The 20,383-nt window shown below is 42.0% G+C and overlaps 1 protein-coding gene across 2 annotated transcripts in view; it reads left to right on the top strand.

The window, feature by feature from the left end:
• Positions 1–20,383, top strand: part of LOC127577750 (potassium voltage-gated channel subfamily KQT member 1) — a 638,072-nt gene that overhangs the window by 156,790 nt on the left and 460,899 nt on the right. For both annotated transcript variants that reach the window (XM_052029275.1, XM_052029276.1), the window contains exon 4: positions 20,169–20,295. In XM_052029275.1, the coding sequence (XP_051885235.1) occupies positions 20,169–20,295 (127 nt within the window). The remainder of the gene's footprint in view (positions 1–20,168; positions 20,296–20,383) is intronic.

Here is a 20,383-nt window from a genome sequence, read left to right on the forward strand (position 1 = left end):
AGAAGTGTAGCACTGACCTGCTGAGAGTCCTTGATCTACTGTCACTCCATGACGTTTCAGTAGGTAGTGCCTAAGACTAGCCAATGCCAGTTCAAATCCTATAGGAACACTATGGCTTAGTCTTACATGACAGCCCACCTCAGAACACATCTGGGAACAGGAGATGCAATTTGTGTATTGTCACTATCTTAATGCCTCCTTCTTGTTCTGGTAACTAGCTCCACTGTCTAAGTGCAGTTTTAGTTGTTTATCCCCAATAACCCAAGGCCTCACCAGCTCTTTTTTCTCCCAGCTGTTGCTTGACGCTCTGCTCTGACATTTCTGATTCTGTATTTTTCTCTTTATCTGATTTTCCTCCGTTTCTAGCTGGCTGTTTCCTTTCCCTCCTTGCTGTAAGTCACAAGTGATCTTCATGGAGTTTTCTCATTGTGCAGTGATTGACAGGAGCAAGTTGATTTTAATTTTAATTCTTCTGACAGGAATGCGAAAGGGCACATGTGCAGCCTAGTGTAATATTTGAGTGGATGCTGAATTGCTCACGCTGGGCAGACGTTGGTTGTTATTGTGAAACTAATGAGAGCACAAGTTAGTGTAATAGTGAAAGGGTTAAAGCAATTTTCCCTACAGTTTAAGGGAGCTTGATTGACAAGATTTAGCCTTCTTTCCATTGTATGGCACTTTGGCCTGGTTTCCAACAGTGCATGGTTTATGTCAAATGTGACTTACTACCTGGTTTGACACTGTACATGACATGAACTGACATTGATGCCTATAGGCCTGTTAGAGCTAGAGGCAACAAGATCCATTATGCATTTCTATTTCAGTGGAAAAGAAGCATTTGGCTTCTGTTCATCCAAATAAAATTTATTGCTTCATTTCAGTAAGATATCATGGGTCTGACTGTTTTTAACTCTGTTAATGTGGATGCCTACATTCCCCCTTTATTTCTGCCATTCATAATGGTGCCCTGGCTCATCATGTTAATATTCTCAGGTATAAATGCCACTACAGGATTTGGAAAGTCCAAAACTTCATGAATTTGTGCGTGAGAGACAATAAACTGCAGGAATACAGGGAAATAAGGAGGTGGGAACAGGACTAATGCTGCCATGGTACCTCTGGACTGAATGGCCTTCCTCTGTTTCATTACGAGTAAAAAGGAACAGTATTTTCCCTCCAGGTTTTTGTCCCCTCCCTCCATTCTAGTCCCTCTGTCCTGCCCTCAAACTTATGACAATGACGTCCATCACTGTCCACCTATAAGATGATATAGATGGCCTGACGAGGCATCCTTCATTGTTATTTTTCTCATCCTTTCCATGTGGAGGTCATTAGAGCTCTATTCAACAATGTGAATGTATTGCTGGACATGTTTATTATTGGTATTAGTATTGTTTTATTATTCTCACATGTACCGAGATACAGTGAAAACCTTTTGTCTGCGTGCCATCCAGGCAGATCGTGCCTTATATAAGTACATGTAGAGTTCAGGCACACAAATTTCTGCCTCACGTTGAATTTATCAGAGCTGTCTGCTAACGGAATTGGAATTGAGTTATTATTATCACTTGTACTGAGGTACAGTGAAAAACTTTCCTTTCATACAGATCAATTCATTACACAGTGCATTGAGGTAGTACAAGGTAAAACAATACAGAATTCAGAGAAAAGTGTCACAGCTGCAGAGAAAGTGCACAGTGCAGGTAGACAATAAGGTGCAAGGTCATAACAATGTAGATTGTGAGGTCAAAAGTCTATCTTATTGTACTAGGGAACTGTTCAATAGTCTTATAACAGCAGGATAGAAGCTGTCCTTGAGCCTGGTGGTACGTGCTTTCAGGCTTATGTATCTTCTGCCCGATGGGAGGGGGGAGAAGAGAGAATATCCCGGGTGGGTGGGGTCTTTGATTATGCTGGCTGCTTTACCGAGGCAGCAGGAAGTGTACATAGTCCACGGAGGAGGGGCTGGTTTCGTGACGTGCTGGGCTGTGTCCACAACTCTCTGCAGTTTCTTGCGGTCCCAGGCAAAGCTGTTGCCATACCAAGCTGTGATGCATCCAGATAGGATGCTTTCTATGGTGCATCGATAAAAGTTGATGAGTGTCAAAGGGAACATGTCAAATTCCTTTAGCCTACCGAGGAAGTAGAGGCGCTAGTGAGCGTTCTTGGACGTGGCATCTACATGGTTGGACCAGGACAGGGTATTGGTGATGTTCAACTCCTGGACCTCTGACCCCCACCCTCCCTGGTACTTAGTTTGCTGTGATTCATTTGATTTCAACAGACTCCAGTAGAGCTCCCAAGTATGTTTGACCTCCCCCATTTTAAGAAAGGAGAATTCAACTGGCGTCTTGCTCCTGTTTTCCCATATGGACCAGCTAGAAATGAGTGGCACAATGGGTCAGCTGGCAGAGCTGCTGCCTCACATCTCCAGAGACCTGGGTTCAATAGTGATCTCCAGTGCTGTCTGTGTGAAGTTTGCACATCCACCCGCAACCCCCCCCCCCCCCCCCCCATGACTGTGTGGTTTTCCTCCCACATCCCAAAGATGTGTGTTGGTAGGTTAATTAGCAACTGTAATTGCCCCTAGTGTGTGGGTGGATGATAGAATCTGAGGGGAGTTGATGGGAATGTGCGGAGAATAAAAATAAGATTAGTGTGGATTGTCGCTCAATGGTCAGAGCATTCTTGGTGGGTTGAAGATCCGTTTTCTGTACTGTATGACTCAGTGATAGCCACATATTGGCAGTGGACAGGGTTGAAACTTTAACTATATGCATCTTAGAGAATTAAGAACATAAAACATAAGAAGCAGAAGCAGGAATAGGCAATTTATACATGCTCTGGCATTTAGTAAGATCATGGCTGATCTTTTACCTCAGCACCACTTTCGTGCATGAACCCATATCCTTAAACATCTAAAATTCTCTCAATCTATCTTGAATATTCTTGGCAATTGAGCATCCAGAGCACCCTTGGTGGTAAACTTCACAATTCTCTATGCTCTGAGTGAAGGCGCTACTCACCTCATCTGGAAGGGCTGAGCCTTTATTTTAAGACTGTGACATTTGGTCCTAGATCATTAAACTATGAAGATGAATTTCATAGCCTTGCCTTGTAGTCTCATAAAGAGAGATGTTTTGAGGGTGACTGGATTGAAGTTCATAAATTATCATAGACCTTGGAAAGCAAAACTATTTCCTGCAGGCATCAGGTACAAGATGACTCAATCTCAAAACTGGTAATGAAGATCTGGAACTAGCTCCTTAAACTGGCTCTAGATGATGGATCATTTGAAGTTTTTATGACAGACTTTTGTTAGTGGAGTGAAAATGGAGCTCAGGTAGGGATTACCCCTTGCTGTGAGAACTGACTCAAGAGCCTATGGCTGGAGTAATGTTCTGTGTTCTTTGTCATCAGATAGACTGTGAATGTCCACTCTATAGCCATGCATATAAATCATGGCATGTTGAGTTTGACTCCCACACACAGGAATTGTACCCCAGTAGGAAGTTAACTCCAGTAGCCTATGGGGAGAAAAAGATAGAGTAGAAATATGGCAAAGTAAGTGGAAACTAAAAATAAAAACAACAAAATATTCAAAATTTTTTACACATGTCACCTTCAGTCAGTGGTGTATAATCCAGAAGTCCTACATGGCCAGCAGACCCTGGTAGTATTTCAGAAAAAGTCATTTGCTTCCTGTAAATGTCTTGCCGATTAAAATTGCATTAGCTTTTTTCTTAAATCCATGCAAGATCCAGTGCAGAATGGCTGACTAGGAGATCCTGTCTTTTCCCTAATGATGGTAGCTTCCTGTACATGTCATTGAAGAATCCGTAACTCCAGCCACAGATTGGCAGGGCCAGGGGGCATATCGAGTGCAAACACTAATCACACACTGGCGTTAAGCTTTTCTGCCAACTCGGGCTGCCAGCAAACGTTTGCTCCTTTGAGAACTGTTAAGTGCTGGACCGTGAGGGTCGGTTTCACTTACTGTTGTTGCAGCTGTGTGGTGGAGCATGTCGGGAATTCCCCCGAGCCAACCTCAGATGGAAAACTTGTAACATTTACCGACACGGAGTTGAGTGCCCAGTCAAGGGTTGTTTTCATAACAGCGGCTTAAGCAAACACGGTGACAGATTGTTTGTGTGCAGTCATCCCAAACCTTTATGAACTCAAGTTGTTACCATCAGACCTATTTTATTTAAGCCTTTAGGTGTGAGTAAAATTCATAACATACTTAAACCTACAAGAAAGGAGCTGGATTCAAATAACCATTTTACAAGCAATGATACTTTTGGTTTATTCTTGAGAACATTTTATTTTATGTATGAGTTTTATTGAAACTTAAAACTTTAAAGTAGGCCCTGCAAACCTGATGCACAGCTATTACAACAGTTCTCCAGATTCACTAATCCATATCAAACTGCTCCTCATCCAACTGCTGACTCAGTGTTGTTAATAAAATATCAGTCTCAGTAATGGTGACCATGTTTAAAAGCAACACACAAAAGCGCTGGAGGAACTCAATGGGGCAGGCAGCACCTATGAATGGAAATGGACAGTCAACGTTTTGGGTCACCTGAAACGTCGACTGTCCATTTCCCTCCATAGATGCTGCCTGCCCCACTGAGTTCCTCCAGCGCCTTTGTGTTTTGCTCCAGATGTCCAGCATCTGCAGTCTCTTGTGTCTCCATGTTTAAAAGCATACAGTACCTGATTCACTAATAGCCATCTTCCCCTTCCCTTAATGCATCCTGATTCTGCCATCCTTACACAGTCTGACATGTACAGTATGTGACTATGGAGGCACAGCAATGCAGCTGACCTTAAGCAGAAATGGTTGAGAAGACCACTCATTTCAGGGGCGATCGTCAATAAATGCTGGCCCAGCTTGCAATGCCCAGAATTGTGAATGAGTGGAAAAAATGAACACTTTCCAACGTGCTGTGCTAACAACAGTGCAATCATTACATGGCGGGTTCGCGTGTTGGAAATGATGCATTCCGAGTCAATCAATTTCATCGAAGGCTACAGTAGTTGAAATCCCATTGCTGGTGACAAGAAAGGGGTATCTTTAAGGGTGATCACTGACCTATTTTCGAAGCTTGTATGTATCTGAATTCAATTCACTTATTACAATACTGAAGGAGAATTGCTGCTTGAGTTGTTGTTAGATGTCTGCTGCTGTCCTGAGCAAAGTGTACCCAGGGCAGTCACGATGGTGTGGATGAGTCTGGTGTAAGCTCAGAAGTGCGTTAGGAAGCAAGAGGTGATTTATGCCTTTATTGCTCTCTGCATTAGATGATATGACAGTTTACCACTTCACATTAATGGTGGTCTCAGAGCTGTGTATCACCACGAGTGCCTGTCAGTTGCTAAGGCCATCAGGTCATTAAATTTGACCACTATAGCAAAGCTAACGGTAAGGCATGTGAACACTGACTGTTAGGCTGATGGCTGCCCTCTTCCTTCCCCCAATCTCCTGCTCAATCTGAGAGCTTAAGTAGCCATTCCTATCACGAGAAATGGCAGCCTCTACATCCATGCCACAGACAGCTACACTCATTTCAGCTGAACGCAAACCCATCCTCACTGGCCACTTGTGTACAGCAAACAGGAGAGAGCAAAGGTTTTCATTCAGCCCCTCTCAGAACACCTCAAAGCATTTTGCAGGCAATGAAATAAACTTCTCAAGTGGAATTACTGGTGTGAAATAGGGAAGCAAGGTGCCAGTTCGCACGCAGTGAAGTCCACAGTCAACAATGCAAGACGTTACAGGTGCTGGAAGTTTAACATACAGATCAGTCAGTGTCCATGGAAAGGGATACAGAGTTGACCTCATAAACAGCAGTGTGATTATAAGTAGATAGCTGTGTTCATGATGTTGGTTGAGGTGTAAAAATTAGTAGGATGTTGGTTAGAATGTCCTGCTCATTTTCAAATGATGCTGAAGATGGTTTGCATCAGCTTGAGAGCTGATGGGGACTCAGAATTCTACCTGGGCCCCTGAAAGAGTGAAGCAGCAGCACTACCTGCTGTGCCATCATGACACCCTATCACAATTGGCCCCTGTCAGTGCAGCTCTCTCTGAACTGACCATGGGTATCGTCCTGTCACCGTGCACTCAACTCACTCCAACCTACAACCTTCCCTCTCAGAAGTGAGGGTGTTGCTTGCTGACCCAAAGCTGATGAAGGAGTGGGAAGCCCTGTCTGGATTTTCCCTCCAAAACTTTTTGGGAAAAGCCCATTCATTTTGCTTTGAGAGAAACAACCCACACCAGTGAGCAGCTCGAATGGGGCTGCAGTCTGGTTTGGTTAAGATGTTGGACTGATAAATCCATTGGTTAGGCACTTCTTTTCATTATCTTTTCAAAGACAAATAATTGATGTATATGGCTGGAGAGATTAATACATAATTGGTCCTGCAATGCAATTGCCTTCCATTCACCCTAATCTATAAATCAGCACATGTGATTATATATATTTAACTGCATAATGTAAGAAGAAGAAAAATCTACTCCAGCATTAAATACCGCCCCGCTCCTTTTGAAGTCAACCACAGTAGCGCACATTTTATTCATGAACCAGCTGTATCCTCTTGAGCTGAAAATATCAGACTGATTAAAGCAGTTTTGGTGCCAGGACAGAGCTCAGACAGTAACCCTGTATAATCGGAATCCGACAGGCCCTTGTATCTTTGCAAACAGCAGAGCAAAGTTCGCATCATGCTGCTGATGTTTGTTCATTTTTCAGAGAACGATAATAAGGGGCAACCAGAGAAATAATTGCTGTCTGTCCCAGTCACTCTCCTTGCATTGCCTACTTCCCAGGGAGTTACATCTTGGCCCCTACCCCAGTTTTACAGCGAAGAAAATCCCATTTGCGGACTTAATTTACGTTAGGATTTAGGGCACTTTGTAATGTTCCTGATGAATTCTGTAATGTGTAAAATCAATGTCAAAATTCCTGGAAAAGAATTCACCTCACCATTGCCAGAGGTTTGACAAATGTTGCAGCTGCTGCCAAGACCTGTGGTAAAACTTTTGACTGTGCTGCCAAAAGATCCAATTGAAGTCTTGGGTTTTGACTGCCAGCTCTCCCTTTCACTGATTCAGTCACAGCAGAAAGGGACTGAATGAAGGAGAACTGGAAAATGGACAATAAGGGGGAAATAAATGATGAGAAAATGAAAGACAAATGATTTGCATTTATACAGTGCTCATCACATCTTCAGGCCAACTCAAACCAGCACAGAGTGAAGTGTAGTGAAGCGTCAAAATGGAATTCTGTGAGGTTCCACCAGATGAGATGAGATAATGTCTTCTGGGTGGTTTTAGTTAAGGAATGAATCTTGGATTGGACAACAAAAAAATCCCAGATTTTGCTCAGTCCTTTGTGGGGAATAGATTAGAACTCAAAGAATTGGATTTCCTTTTCCACAGACTAATAGTTACTGGAGCTGTTGTCAGGTGCTGAGATTGGCAGAGGGGTTTGCAAATCACCAAGCTGATTGCCTTTTGGCCACCCGCTCACCAGCACGGTTGGTCTCTCGCTAAATCTCCCGGCCTTTGCAACAGCTGGTTGTCCGCACCCTCTAGCTGCCTGGTTCAGCCAAGCTCTGTGGGTACAGCTGATTAAAACACTGGGCATTGGATCAGTCTGGAATGCCTGGCATGGGGTCCTGTGTTTTATAGGTGAATTTTGTAAACCATTGTGCATTCAAAATACCAGCCAACATGGCCATAATATTGCTTTTACTTTTTTGAATTCCCACTTACTCCCAAATGATTGACAGAGAAACCGTGGTGACCTTTCCCAACTGCATCATTTTTGAGGGTAACAGATGGATGTGAGTCCACTCCACCCTCTCAGGAGGGGAACACAAAAGGTTTCCATGTCAATCACCCATGACCTAAAGGATGTTCTCTAATCCCCCACCCCCTGCTCTCCCATATGTGTGTGTTTGTACCTTTCTAGGTTTGCGCTTAGAGTGGGAGTAGGTATCTGTGTAGTCAGACTGCGTCTGCAGAGGCACAAGGGACTGCAGAGGCCAGAATCTGGAGCGACAGACCATCTGCCAGAAGAACTCAGCAGGTCGAGCAGCATCTGTGGGGAGAAAGGAGTTGTCGACGTCTCGGGTTGAACCCCCATGCCAGGACTGAGAGTGGAGCAGAGGGAGATAGACAGTATAAAGAGGAGCGGGGGGGGGGGGGGGGGGGGGAAATAGGTGGTGAAATAGTGGCAAAACCAGGATGAGATGTGGTTAGAGTGTTTGTGGGTGACTTAAACACATGCTTGAGCCCATGCATGTGTTTGTCCATTCATCTTCACATTAGTGGAAGCAAGTCAAGCTTGACCACCAAGGGAAGAAGCAGGTTATGCCATCAGCAAACGCGATGGCCTTCCAAGTGACCTCCGCCGCAAGCTAATTATCAGTGAATGGCCACCAATGAGTTTGTCTGCCAAAACAGGCTGAGAGAGCAGCAGGATTGACAATGTCTCCCGAGGAGTGCTCATCGCAGCCACAAATACAAGGCAAGACAATTACATTCACTGCTCTAGAACGTCAGCCTTGCTTACGTGCTCAGAGTTGGCCTTTAACCTTTTGACTCATGAGGTGAGAATGCTATCATTGAGCCAAGCCTGATAAGATCTAAAGCAAATTTAAATTCAAAAAACAAAATTTAAAAGATAAAAGAGTTTGCAAGAAAAAACAAAAGAAGGAGCCATGCATACACAGAACACACAAAAAGGTAATTTCAAGGGGAAAAGCAGCAAAAATAATCAGATTAAATATTTATGAAAAGTCAACGTAAAATTGTGAAATAATAGATCATGATAATCAATAGAAGCAGTTTTTCTTCCACCTAATATCTTTCAAATACAACTTAATGATTGATGTAAAATCTTGTTAAATCAATGTGTTGGATTAAAAGATGATTATGCTCAAAGTGTGGAATGAACTTCAAAGAACTGTGACTGAGTTGTAGACAAAACACAACATTTTGCAGAAATAATTTTGGCTTCTTCTTATTTGCAGTAATTTGCAAAAGTCAGTAAGCTTATTCATTTCGGTGGGGTGGGGGAGCAGAGTGGGGAAACAGCTTAAGCTACATAAACACTTTGATACCTGCTAAAATCTCTCAAAACCAAACATTTTTGGTGCATTAGCAAAGGAGAGAAAAAGGATTTTAGCTTCCTGATAGTAGTAATTTGCAAAAGAAATTAAGTATATTATTTCTTCTAACAAAGTCATCTTGAACTACAGAACACTTTGTAATGGAACAGTCTGCAACCACCCTGAGTGATTTCCGAAGAATTTTTCCTCCATGCATATTACTTAGTACGTTGTAGTTCAGCTTTCAAGGATGTGATTAGTGTGGAACAGAGCACCTGCATTCAGTCCACAGGAGTGACCTTGAACTTCCAGCTGCCTGCTAATTTAATTCACCATCCTGCTCCCACTCTGACCTCCTGCACTATTACAATGAAGCCCAACACCTTATCTTTCGACTAGACACATTGCAGCCTTGTAGACTCAATATCCATTGCTCCAACTTCAGATAACTCACTTTTTTTCTATTTCAGAATTGGCCACTTCTGCTTGTCATCATTTAGAACATAGAACAGTACAGCCTAGGAACAGGCCCTTCAGCCCACAATGTTGTGCTAAACTAATTAAGGTAGTAATCAAATGCCCAACTAAACTATCCCTTCTGCCTACACAATGTCAATATCCTTATATTTCCCACACATTCATGTGCCTATTTAAGAGCCTCTTGAATGCCCCTATCGTATTTGCCTCCACTACCACCCCAGGCAGCGCATTCCAGGCACCTACCACTCTCTGTGTAAAAAAACTTGCTCGCACATCTCCTTTGAGGAACGTTTCCCAATTTAAGCTGACACCTCTCCCACCCCTTGGCTGCCTCTGTTTTTCAGGTTTTCCATGCTGCATTCTTCCTTAATTAAACCCTGGTTCAATTCCAGCACCTTCAGACTGCAAAAGTGCTCACTCATCCTTCACAATACCACATTGTAGCAGATCAAATTATACATTTTTGTTCTTAGAGCACTCAGGCCGAGAAGTTCAATTGCACAATGCCATTTCCTTTTCAACCTCATACAACTGAAGGTGGAGTGAAACACAGTAACACCGGAAATTTGACCAACTGCTCCAGGGACAGAGTTGTCCCTGTGCTCGTCACGATGGCAGGGATTCAGGGCTGATGCCATTCCCTGTTCACTTCTCCTTTCACAGGATCATGGGAGTACTTAGACCATGTTGTCCTGGGATCTTCTGGTATAGTTGGTGGGCTTGTGAGAGAGAAGAGGGAAATATGTGTTGGAATGGGTGTGGTGGGATTTCTCTGAAAGCCAGCATAGACTGGATGGACCAAATGGCCTCCTTTTATGTTGTAAGACAACGTAAAGTAAGCTAATAGGTGTAGCAGGCTCCAAGAATTTCCAAGGGTTGCACAGCGGCACAGCAGTTAATGCTCCAGCGACCCAGGTTCAATCCTGACCTTCAGTGCTGCCTATGTGGAGTTTGCACATTCTCACTTTGGGTTTCCTTCAGGTGCTTTGGTTTCCTCCCACAGCCCAAAGATGAGAAGGTAATTGTCTACTGTCCTATATCCCTCATGTAGGGTGGGTGGCAGGAGAGTCAGGAGGGGGTAGTTGATGGGGATAGGAGAGGAAAAGTGAGATTAGTGCAGAAGAGTACTCAATGGTTGGCACAGACCCCATGGGCTGAAGGGCCTGTTTCTGTGCTGTGTAAATCTATGACTCCAATTTACCCCCTCTCACCTTAAATGCATGCCCTCTGGCATTAGACATTTCAACCCTGGGAAAATTGTACTGGCTGTCTACACTATCTATGCCTCTCATAATCTTATAGGCCTCTATGAGATCTCCCCTCAGCCTGCACCGCTCCAGAGAAAACAATCCAAGTTTGTCCAACCTCTCCTTCTAGCACATTGCCCTCTAATCTAGGCAGCATCCTGGTAAACCTCTTCTGAACCCTCTCCAAAGCCTTCACATCTTTCCTATAAGGGCTCAGTTTTTCTTTTCTTTTTCTATAGCTATCTGGTCTGCTGGGCATGTCCCTCAGCCTTGCTCTTAGCAACACATTAACAGGCAAAGAAGATTAACCTCATCCTAACTGCTATACCTATTGCTACCTGGACTCATTTTGTCTCACCCTATCAGAGACATTACCTTTGTTCTAACCATCCTCCCCCATCCTCTCTGCTACTGAAAACTAACTTGCTTTCTCTCTTTCCCAGATCTGATGAAGGGTCCCAGACCTGAAACATTAAGTATTTCTCTTTTGACAGGTGCTACCTGACCTGCTGAGTGTTTCCAGCATTTTCTGTTTTGATGAGAGATTCTTAGCATCTGGATTTTTCTGACTTTGATATGATTGGTGAGGTTTGTGGGGTCCGCTGCAGGAATAGATGAGCTTGGAGTTTGGTTTGGGATGACAAACCATCAGACCTGCTGGGAAGGAAGCCAAGAATCCTGGGGAGCATTCACGAGAGAGAAGCCCATCAGCACCGGCCGAGAGGGAGGCCAGAGGCCTCCTGAGCAGGTAAGAGGGAAGCCAAGGACCCTGGAAGCAGCCTAAAGGGAGGCCAGAGATTGTGAAAATAGCTGAGAAGGAGGCTGGAGACCTTGGGAGCAGGAGTGGTAGTGACATTCAGAAAAGCAGATCCAACAAGCTGCACGATCCAGCTCAGTGTGGTAGAGTCCTGGTATTGCAGGAAGTCAAAGTCAGATTTATCGTCATGTGCACAAGTACATGTCCGCACAGGTGCAATGAAAAACTTACTTGCAAAAGCATCACAGCAACATAGCATCAGATACATAAAATTTGCCAGAAAAATATAAATTAAACATTAAATATACATAATTTTTACAAGAAAAGACACAATTAGAACAAAAAATACAAAGTCAACTGGAGTACAAAGTGGTCATAGTGTGCTATATTGAGGAAGTGATTAGGGTTGCTCCGGCTGGTTCCAGAACCGAATGGTTGGGGGAAGTAGCTCTTCCTGAACCTGATGGTGTGGGACCTCAGGCTTCTGTACTTCCTGCCTGATGGTAGCTGTGAGAAGATGGCATGGCCCGGATGGTGGGGATCTGTGATGATGGATGTTGTCTTCTTGAGGCAACGCCTCCTGTAGGTACTACCGGTGGTGGGGAGAGATATGCAATTTCCACAACATTGTTAGGTGCTAACAATAAGTAATTGGTTGAAGCAGAACTGGGTAATGAGCACTGAAGGACAGGAGAATTGGTAGAGAATAGAATTATTTTTAGAGGAATTCAGCTGAAAATGGCTTCAGGATTTAGTCTGGTTGAATGAGGATTCAGAGTTAAGCAAGATTCACTAGGATTGGGTGAAATGGAAAATTAATTGACCTGTGATATTCCAAGGGGAACTGCCAGCATTCAGCCATTTTTAGCTAAGGGAGTGTCAGGTTCTGCCCAGACCTACAGCAAGTCAGGGCCACGCAGAGTGATGGATGATGGCACATCTGTTACTCCGCTACATCACTGGACCCCATGCAGAGTCTAACAGTGGAGCCCGATCATAGTGGGATTACATGAGGAATCTGTCTCTCTGACACTTCCCCATTTACACCTGGCACAGTGTCTTGGTACCCATTCACTAGAATGGGGATTTCCAGCCTGGGTATTAGAAAGAAAAAGGTAAGTTTAGTTGAGTTAGATGAAGGCAACAAAATCGGATTGAGTTAGGATAGGTTGGGTAAAAGGAAGAAAGGCATCTATTCATGTTGTACTTTTCATGAACAAAGAGCACACCAAGGTGCAGTACAACCCACAAAATACATTCTGAAATGCAGTCACTGTTGTAAATTCAAAAACAAGGCAACCAGTTTGCAGATTTCAATAAGCTAACAATAAGGTAGTATATTTTGTGAGGGGCACACTTTCTAGAAAATGTGTCGTATTGGAATGGAGGAATGGAAGATAAACCATCTCTTATAATGTAGTGGCAGACTATAGGCATGTTAAAAAAGCTTGGGTTTCATTTTTAGAGAAAGAGATTTTTAAAAAAAACTATGTTAAATATATGAAGTCTCATTTAGATCACACTTGCAGTTCTGATCTCCATATTATAAAATAGAAAAGGATCAATGAAGGTTGTTCAACTGCTATCAGAACTGAGATTCAGATTAGGAAGAATTGAGAAGACTAAGTCTCTTCTCTTAGAAAGGACACAAAGGGAAGTAACATGGTAGGCCTTCTTGAGAGAAGTTAACAGGCCAGAAGTAGAGATGCTTTTACTTTCAATATAGTATAGCCCCAAATAAATCGAATGGGGAATTCAGAGAAACTTCTGCATCCAGAGAGAGTGGTTAAAATATAGAACTTATTACCACAAGGGGTGTAATTGGGGTAAACAGCATGAATGGATTCAAGGAGAACAAAGGGAAGGATAAGCAAATAGGAGGAAATGCAAAGAGTGGGAAAAGACTGAGGTGAATCGGAATCACTGGCCACAAATGTCATGTTTTTATGCTGTGAATATCCTGAATTTCCAAGTGACAAAAGAAGTAGCCAGATGTTGGTTGAGGTATTGCTGGGAAGAATTCCCTGATCTTCCTCATAATAGCTTCATGGGATATTTTACTCCCACCTGGGTGTGTCAGGCTCTGCCGCATTGAAGAGAGTTGAACAAGGTATTGCAGCTGGACGGAACTGAAAGGGGATTTTTTAAAAACTTAAACTCTCTGTGAAACATTCCTGATATTCTCTCTCCTGGCTCATACTAGTAGCTGCAGATTAAGAGACCAGGAGAGATTTCTAGGCTGGAGCCAGGGCACAGATTTTAAGGCATGGCTTTCCAGTTTAAATAAAGGAGAAGATTTATTCAATGAGCAAGCCATTTCTTTCTGGTTTACATGGTTACAAAGGATAGAACAGATGTATTTAATTATTTTGACTTTATTTAGTGTTTGTATTCAAATAAAATAAAAGTTTCTGTGGCTGTCAGGCAAAGATCTTTTTAATTTTCCTCCTGATTGCCTTTCCTCTTTTGTCTTTCTGATATAGAAGTAGTATTTTTTGCATCATTTCTGTTCTCACTAATGATTACTTTCTTATTTACCCCAACAGTGCAGCTTGTAAAATAAACTCGTACTTTCATTAGGGAGTTGGACTATGTTTTGATCTTGCCTACTTACTCAAGCTTTGTTACACTATAAGTGTTTACACAGTTACTCAGGCAGCAGTGTTCTCATTCCAAGGACTCACTGTTCACAGCTGACAGCTCTAATGGAAGGCTGCTGCAATTGTATTCTTGTCTCCTGAATTCAACATGTTGCTCCCGCCTGACATTTAACCCTTTGAATGTGGTGTCACCTTTGGCTTAGCTGGCAGCAATCTCGCCTTAGAGAGTCAGAAGATTATGGGTTTAAACCCTACTCTGTGGACTTGAGCAAATAATCCATACATCAGTTTGGATTTGGTTCGTGCCTTTAACATGATAGAACATTCCCAAGGCACTTAACAGGACTGTTGGTCAAATAAAATATGACAGCGAGGCTCACATTGGAGCTGATAGGATGGTGGCTGGAACCTTGGTCAGGGAGATAGGATTTCAGGAGGTGGTAGGAATGAAATTCCAGAGTTTGGAAATTCCAAGGCAATGATAGGCAAGGGCACCTATGAAGGAGCAAAGAAAATCAGGGATGCTGAAAAGGCCAGAATTGGATACATGTGCAGAGATTAGAAAGGGGCAAGGTCCTGGGGAGATTTAAAGACAAAGGCAAGAATTTAACAGTTGAGGCTTCGCGGCTGAAAGTGATGCTTCAATGTTACACTGAGGGAGTGCCCATAAATTGAATGGGACATGAAACTGAAGCCACTAACCTGCCCTCTTAGGTGGGTATAGCAGTTTGGAGAAGGACAGGAAAGTCCTCCCACCTTCCCTGTCTGCATTTCACGTCCATGATGGTTACTAGAAAACAAATTAAGGGATCACTTATCTCACTTCTCTTTGTGGGCACTAGTTGTGCAGAGATTAGTTTCTTCAGACAGGAGCTTCAGCTCTGAATTCTGCTTTAACATTGTCAGATGCTAATGTTGACTCAGATTCTCTCCCCACTGACGCTGCTTGGCCTGCTGAGTACTTCCAGCATACTCTGATTTTGTTTCGGATTTCCATTGTCTGCAGTCTTTTGCTCCATGATGTATGTGTGCAGTACCCCTTCACTGTATGGGATTTGGGAATCCATAAAATACTTCCACCACATTGCTGTCACAGACACTGCTGGAATTCCCCACAATATCATTAATGATCAGTTGATTATGATTTAGTCTACAATAAATAGTGAGATTACAAGGTCTCTAAGCACAGAGCTCATGGCCTTGGCTGCTGGGAAACCTTGTTAGAATCCAAGTTTGCATTATAGTTGTTGATCTTGTTCTAGGTAACTGTTTCATAAAATAAAATCAACTCAAAGTTGCTTTGTTCAACAAATCTAATAACTTAAATACACTTTAGTATTAAATCCCCACTCATTTGTGGGTGATTCAAAGCATTGAGTAGCCAAAAAAATGTCCTACTGTCAGGCATGTGATATATATGTTATTCATTCGCATGCATAGCCTATTCCTGTAGCATGGTTGGATAAGGATGAAATGGTGTAAGTGGAAGATATGTGTAATAAGCGTAGCATCTCATATTGCAAGAATACTTGAAGAATTGCTTTCCTGTATGCACTTTATCAAGCAGAACAGATAATCTATTTGATATTACTTTATCCAATTTACATCTTTTGTTGAGTGAGTGGTATCCGTGTTCCTGGATTTTTCTGGTCACTGTGTCATAACATTACAGGTATTTCCCTTATATGGTAACACTGACAAAAGCCTGAGCTACTAACAAGTATAATTTTGTTAGAAGTGGCGGGCACTTATACAGCCACACTTGCATGTTTACAAAGTTGAGCGGTAAACTAGCTGTGATCCTTCAAATGATGAAGGGATACAGTGGGCTAAATACAGAAAACTGGGATGGAAATTTGTCCATGGTTACATGTGCTAAATGCATGATACAGAAGTGTGTGCATGTTGTAATTTACTTCTGAAGCTTGGTTCCACCGAACTTAATGCAGCAAAACTTTGGAAGAGAAGGACAAGGACCGCCACTGTCAGTGATGCAGAGTCTCGACCCGAAACATCGCCTATCCACTTCCCTTCACAGTTGCTGTCTGATCTCCTGAGTTCCTCTGGCAGCTTGTTATTTGCTCCACATTCCAGCATCTACCGTCTCTTGTGTCTACATATGCCACTATCCTGTGTTTGCTGCAATATGACCCAGAATACTATTTCTATCCCACTGTTTCTCATGGTGACGGAATTCAGAACAAGGATGCACAATCTTAGAATTAGAATACAGCTGTTCAGGGGTGAAGGAAGAGGCATTTTGCCTCTCAGAAAGAAGTGAACGTAGGGAATGGAGTTCCCTCAAAGGCTGACATTTAAAAGGACAGATTGATGTAATCAGGTAAAAGCATCAAGGAAAGGCAGGTAAAGGAAAATGAGGGACACATCAGTCATGAACTAAATGGCAGTACATGATTTACAGGCTGGGTGGCCTTCACTCATTCCTGTGTTATTGCTTCACTCATGGAGTAAAGTGTTGTTCTCTCTCCCTTCACTGCTTGTCACCTTCCCTCTGTCAAAAGTCATCAGTTTTGTATGAGTACATTGTAACACAAATGGGGGAAATCTTCTGTCTTAGTGAGGAGTAGTGTTGAACATAAACTCCATATCTTTCCTCAAACTTGAAATGTAGTCAGCCGTTCCCCAGCACAGAGGAATTAAATGAATGACTAGCGGCAGAAAAAGAATAATTGACTCTAATTAGGGTACTTAGGCCTGATCTGATTTGTGACTTTTACTTGCCTGAAGAGGCGTGTTCCCTTTATGAAAAAGATTTAAGCACAATAAATAACATTCCTGAAGCCTGGCTTCCTTCTGTTTTTATTTTCATTAAAGTTGCACAAGTTGTTGTGGAGAACTGAATTATGACATTCATTATATTTTTTAAAAATCCATACTTAGCTTATTTAACTCATATGAGGCATCGCCAGAGATTCCGGATAAGGATTCTTGGCAGAGAATTGTGATGTAGAATTCTCGTGCAAAGATAAAATCTCCCTCCACCAGAGGCTAAAAGCCTTTGGAGCTGTTTATATTACAGTTTGAAGCAGGTTTTTTCTAAACCTGATTTACCACCCGCCTAAAGATTTAGTGTTAGGGTTAATGTTCAATGATCCACATGAGACTGCCTCACTGTAGTCGTTGGAGTACAGTAATCCCCCACCCCCCAGTCCTGCCCTGACATGTGCGTTGTTGGGACCATTGGATGTGCCTACATATGATTATCAGTTCTTATATGCAGTATTTTTCTTAATTGATTCTCCTTTTTGTATGCTCTCACTGGTTAGAATTTTCAGCTTTGAAAAGATCTGAGCTCTTGAAAACTTGTTTTATTTCTCGCGCTTTGGTAACATTATCTGCTCTGGGTCTGCCCTTAATAAACGTACTCAACTGTAGCAACAAGCTATTTATTAAACTGCAAAGCTGTTTGCATTCATGCAAGGGCCTAAGAAGAAAATACTTTCCGATATCAAGCAGTCACCAGGGGGCATGTTCTGGTTGCTAATGGTTACCTGGATTGGTTTTGTACAGCCACGAAGAACAGCTTGTGCACTTTCACCTTTGACCTCCCATGAATATCTGAGGTCTCGTTGGGGTCAGTGGTCCTTTATTTAAACATCAGACGTGAATAATGGCGCCTGGCGCTCAGCCGACTAGTCCTCTCCTTTTAGTCATTTTAGTCTCTTGCAAGATTGATCGATGCACACTTAGCTTGTCTGCATGTAGAGTTAGGAATTCAAAGACAGTAACCATTGCCTACTTGTCTTGTGCTTTGTCTTGCTGACAGTGCACATTTACATATTTGACAATGCCTTGGTTTACAAGCTGTACACATGGAAAAAAATAATGAAAATAGAGTATTTTTTTCCCTTGTTGATTAAGATCTCTTGAAGAGGTGTGACAGCTGATGAAGTTTCCTGCTTTGACAATGCTGGTTCAAAGTCCAAATTATTATTTCACAGAGACATGTGGTTTGACAGAGAGAAAGAAATAAACTTAGGAATATTGAGTGGGAAGAGTCACCCGTGAATTCCAGTGTGAAAGGCGGTTCCTTGTAGGGATCCAATCAAAGGATCCCTTTATTAAGCAGCAAGGAGACTACCATCTGTCCATGAACGCTAATTAACTTGTCAATTAAATAACTTGATAAACACTTAAAGGAGACTTTTATACCGACTTCATGATTGATTCCCTAAGCATAAATATTATTCATTGAAGTTTGTTCTCAGGCCTTTACCCAAACTTATGCCAGCTTGTGTGTGTGTGACCAAACAGTTAATTTAGCATTAGTTTGGTTCTCAAATGTTTTGTTTAGTCTTGTAATACTGTTGGTGTGCCCAGTGACCATTCCATTGGTGTTTCTACAGCTACAAATGATCTGGTACCACTCCTATAACATCTACTACCACTACTCTAGTGGCACTCTCTCTGTTTCAATTGAATGGTACTCATATTAGACAGTTCCTCCTAACCAGTAGTTTGGCTCGGGATGGTTCCAGCAAGGTTTCATCTTGAGCAGTCAATATTCCTACTGCTTTTATAAAGCATTGTTAAAAAGAGAACAATGTCCATGGTGACAAATAGATTAAAAGGAGGATGTGGGGGCGATGGGAAGAACTTTAAGCTGAACTGACATCACTTCATTTTCATTTACAATTTTTATCAAATTGGTGTATCCAAGTGGTACCAATGACAAAAGAAAACATGATATCGAAGCCTCTGAGCTTGGATTGTAGAGGGTTAGAAATGTGCATCCCCTCACTTTGAATCTTAAAGTATTAATGTAAGGACAGCAGCAGAGCTTGTGGTTCTTGACCTGACTTTACCTCGCCTGGATTTGGGCTGGCTTATCAGAATTGTCGTTATTACAGGCAATTTTGAGTGGTGGCATGTGACCAGCTTCAGTTCATGCAGCTCCTAACGCCTGTTTTCTTTTAATCTCAACACCACATTAGCAAAGTTCTAAACTCAGCACAAAGGCCCAGGTCAAGATGGTAAAACAAGTGTACAATCCCAGACATTCATTCCAAGTTAAAATAAGAACAAATTTATTTGATGACATAGTATTGCTCTGTTTCTACTGAAAATTTTAGTCCAGTCTTTTTTTTTGTTTGTTTTTCTTTGAAATTTTTCTGTTTAGCTTAGTTTGGTTCGATGTATTGTTTATAATTTTTCTTATTGATTTGGGGATTTTTTTTTTCTTTCTTTTTTTATTTATATAATAAATCTTTTTCTTTCCTTTCTTTTATATTATATTCATTTACTAAGAGATCGTTGGATCTACAGATTTTTTATATTTTATTGTTCTAGGCCATGATTGTTCTCCTGATCTCTTTATATTACATGTACAAACATTGATGTTATATATTAATCTATATTAATTTGAAAACTAGTAAAAAGATTGAAAAAGAAAGAAAGAATAAATTTCCAATGTAAATCTATGAGTCACTCCCTCCATCCAACACAATTAGTCTTCTTAAAGACAAACTGGCTTGCCAGATCCAAAGCAGGAAGAGGCACTATGTTTGTCGTGGTGACATCACTAGGATGCATAAATACATAAATGCTCTCCAATCCTCAAAGATAAGCAAATGAAACAGAATATATCTCCTTTGCTGCATGTCCATTACAACTGCAGTCTGCTCTCAAACATGCCTACTCCCAAATCCTACCTCGCTATAGACCATTCATCAGCAAAATACAGCAGATACTGCAAATGTTGGAAAGACTCAGCAGAGCAAGGCCTGTGAGCCCATTTCAATGTCTTTACCTGCTGAGAATGTCCACCACTCTCTCTTTTGCTTCAGATTATCCATTGTTTTAGAGGAGCATTGTTACATCAGTCTTTCATTGGGCAGAGTTTTAGCAGTCACACTGAAGCTTCTAAACTTTCTATTTGCATCCAAATCTTGTGCCTTTTGGAGTGACTCCATATCCATCTTCTTTGTTTTTCAACAGGAGATTGTATTAGTGGTATTTTTTGGAATTGAATACATTGTCCGACTATGGTCAGCAGGCTGCCGCAGTAAATATGTTGGATTTTGGGGAAGGCTCCGCTTTGCGAGGAAGCCCATCTCCATCATAGGTGAGTGACGAATAAGTAATACTTTCCCTGAAATAATTTGCCATTTAGTCAAACCTTTAATGGGTGCAAGCTGTTTGAGGGGATAAAC

This window comes from Pristis pectinata, chromosome 14 (genome assembly GCF_009764475.1).
Source record: "Pristis pectinata isolate sPriPec2 chromosome 14, sPriPec2.1.pri, whole genome shotgun sequence".
Classification (NCBI taxonomy): Eukaryota; Metazoa; Chordata; class Chondrichthyes; order Rhinopristiformes; family Pristidae; genus Pristis; species Pristis pectinata.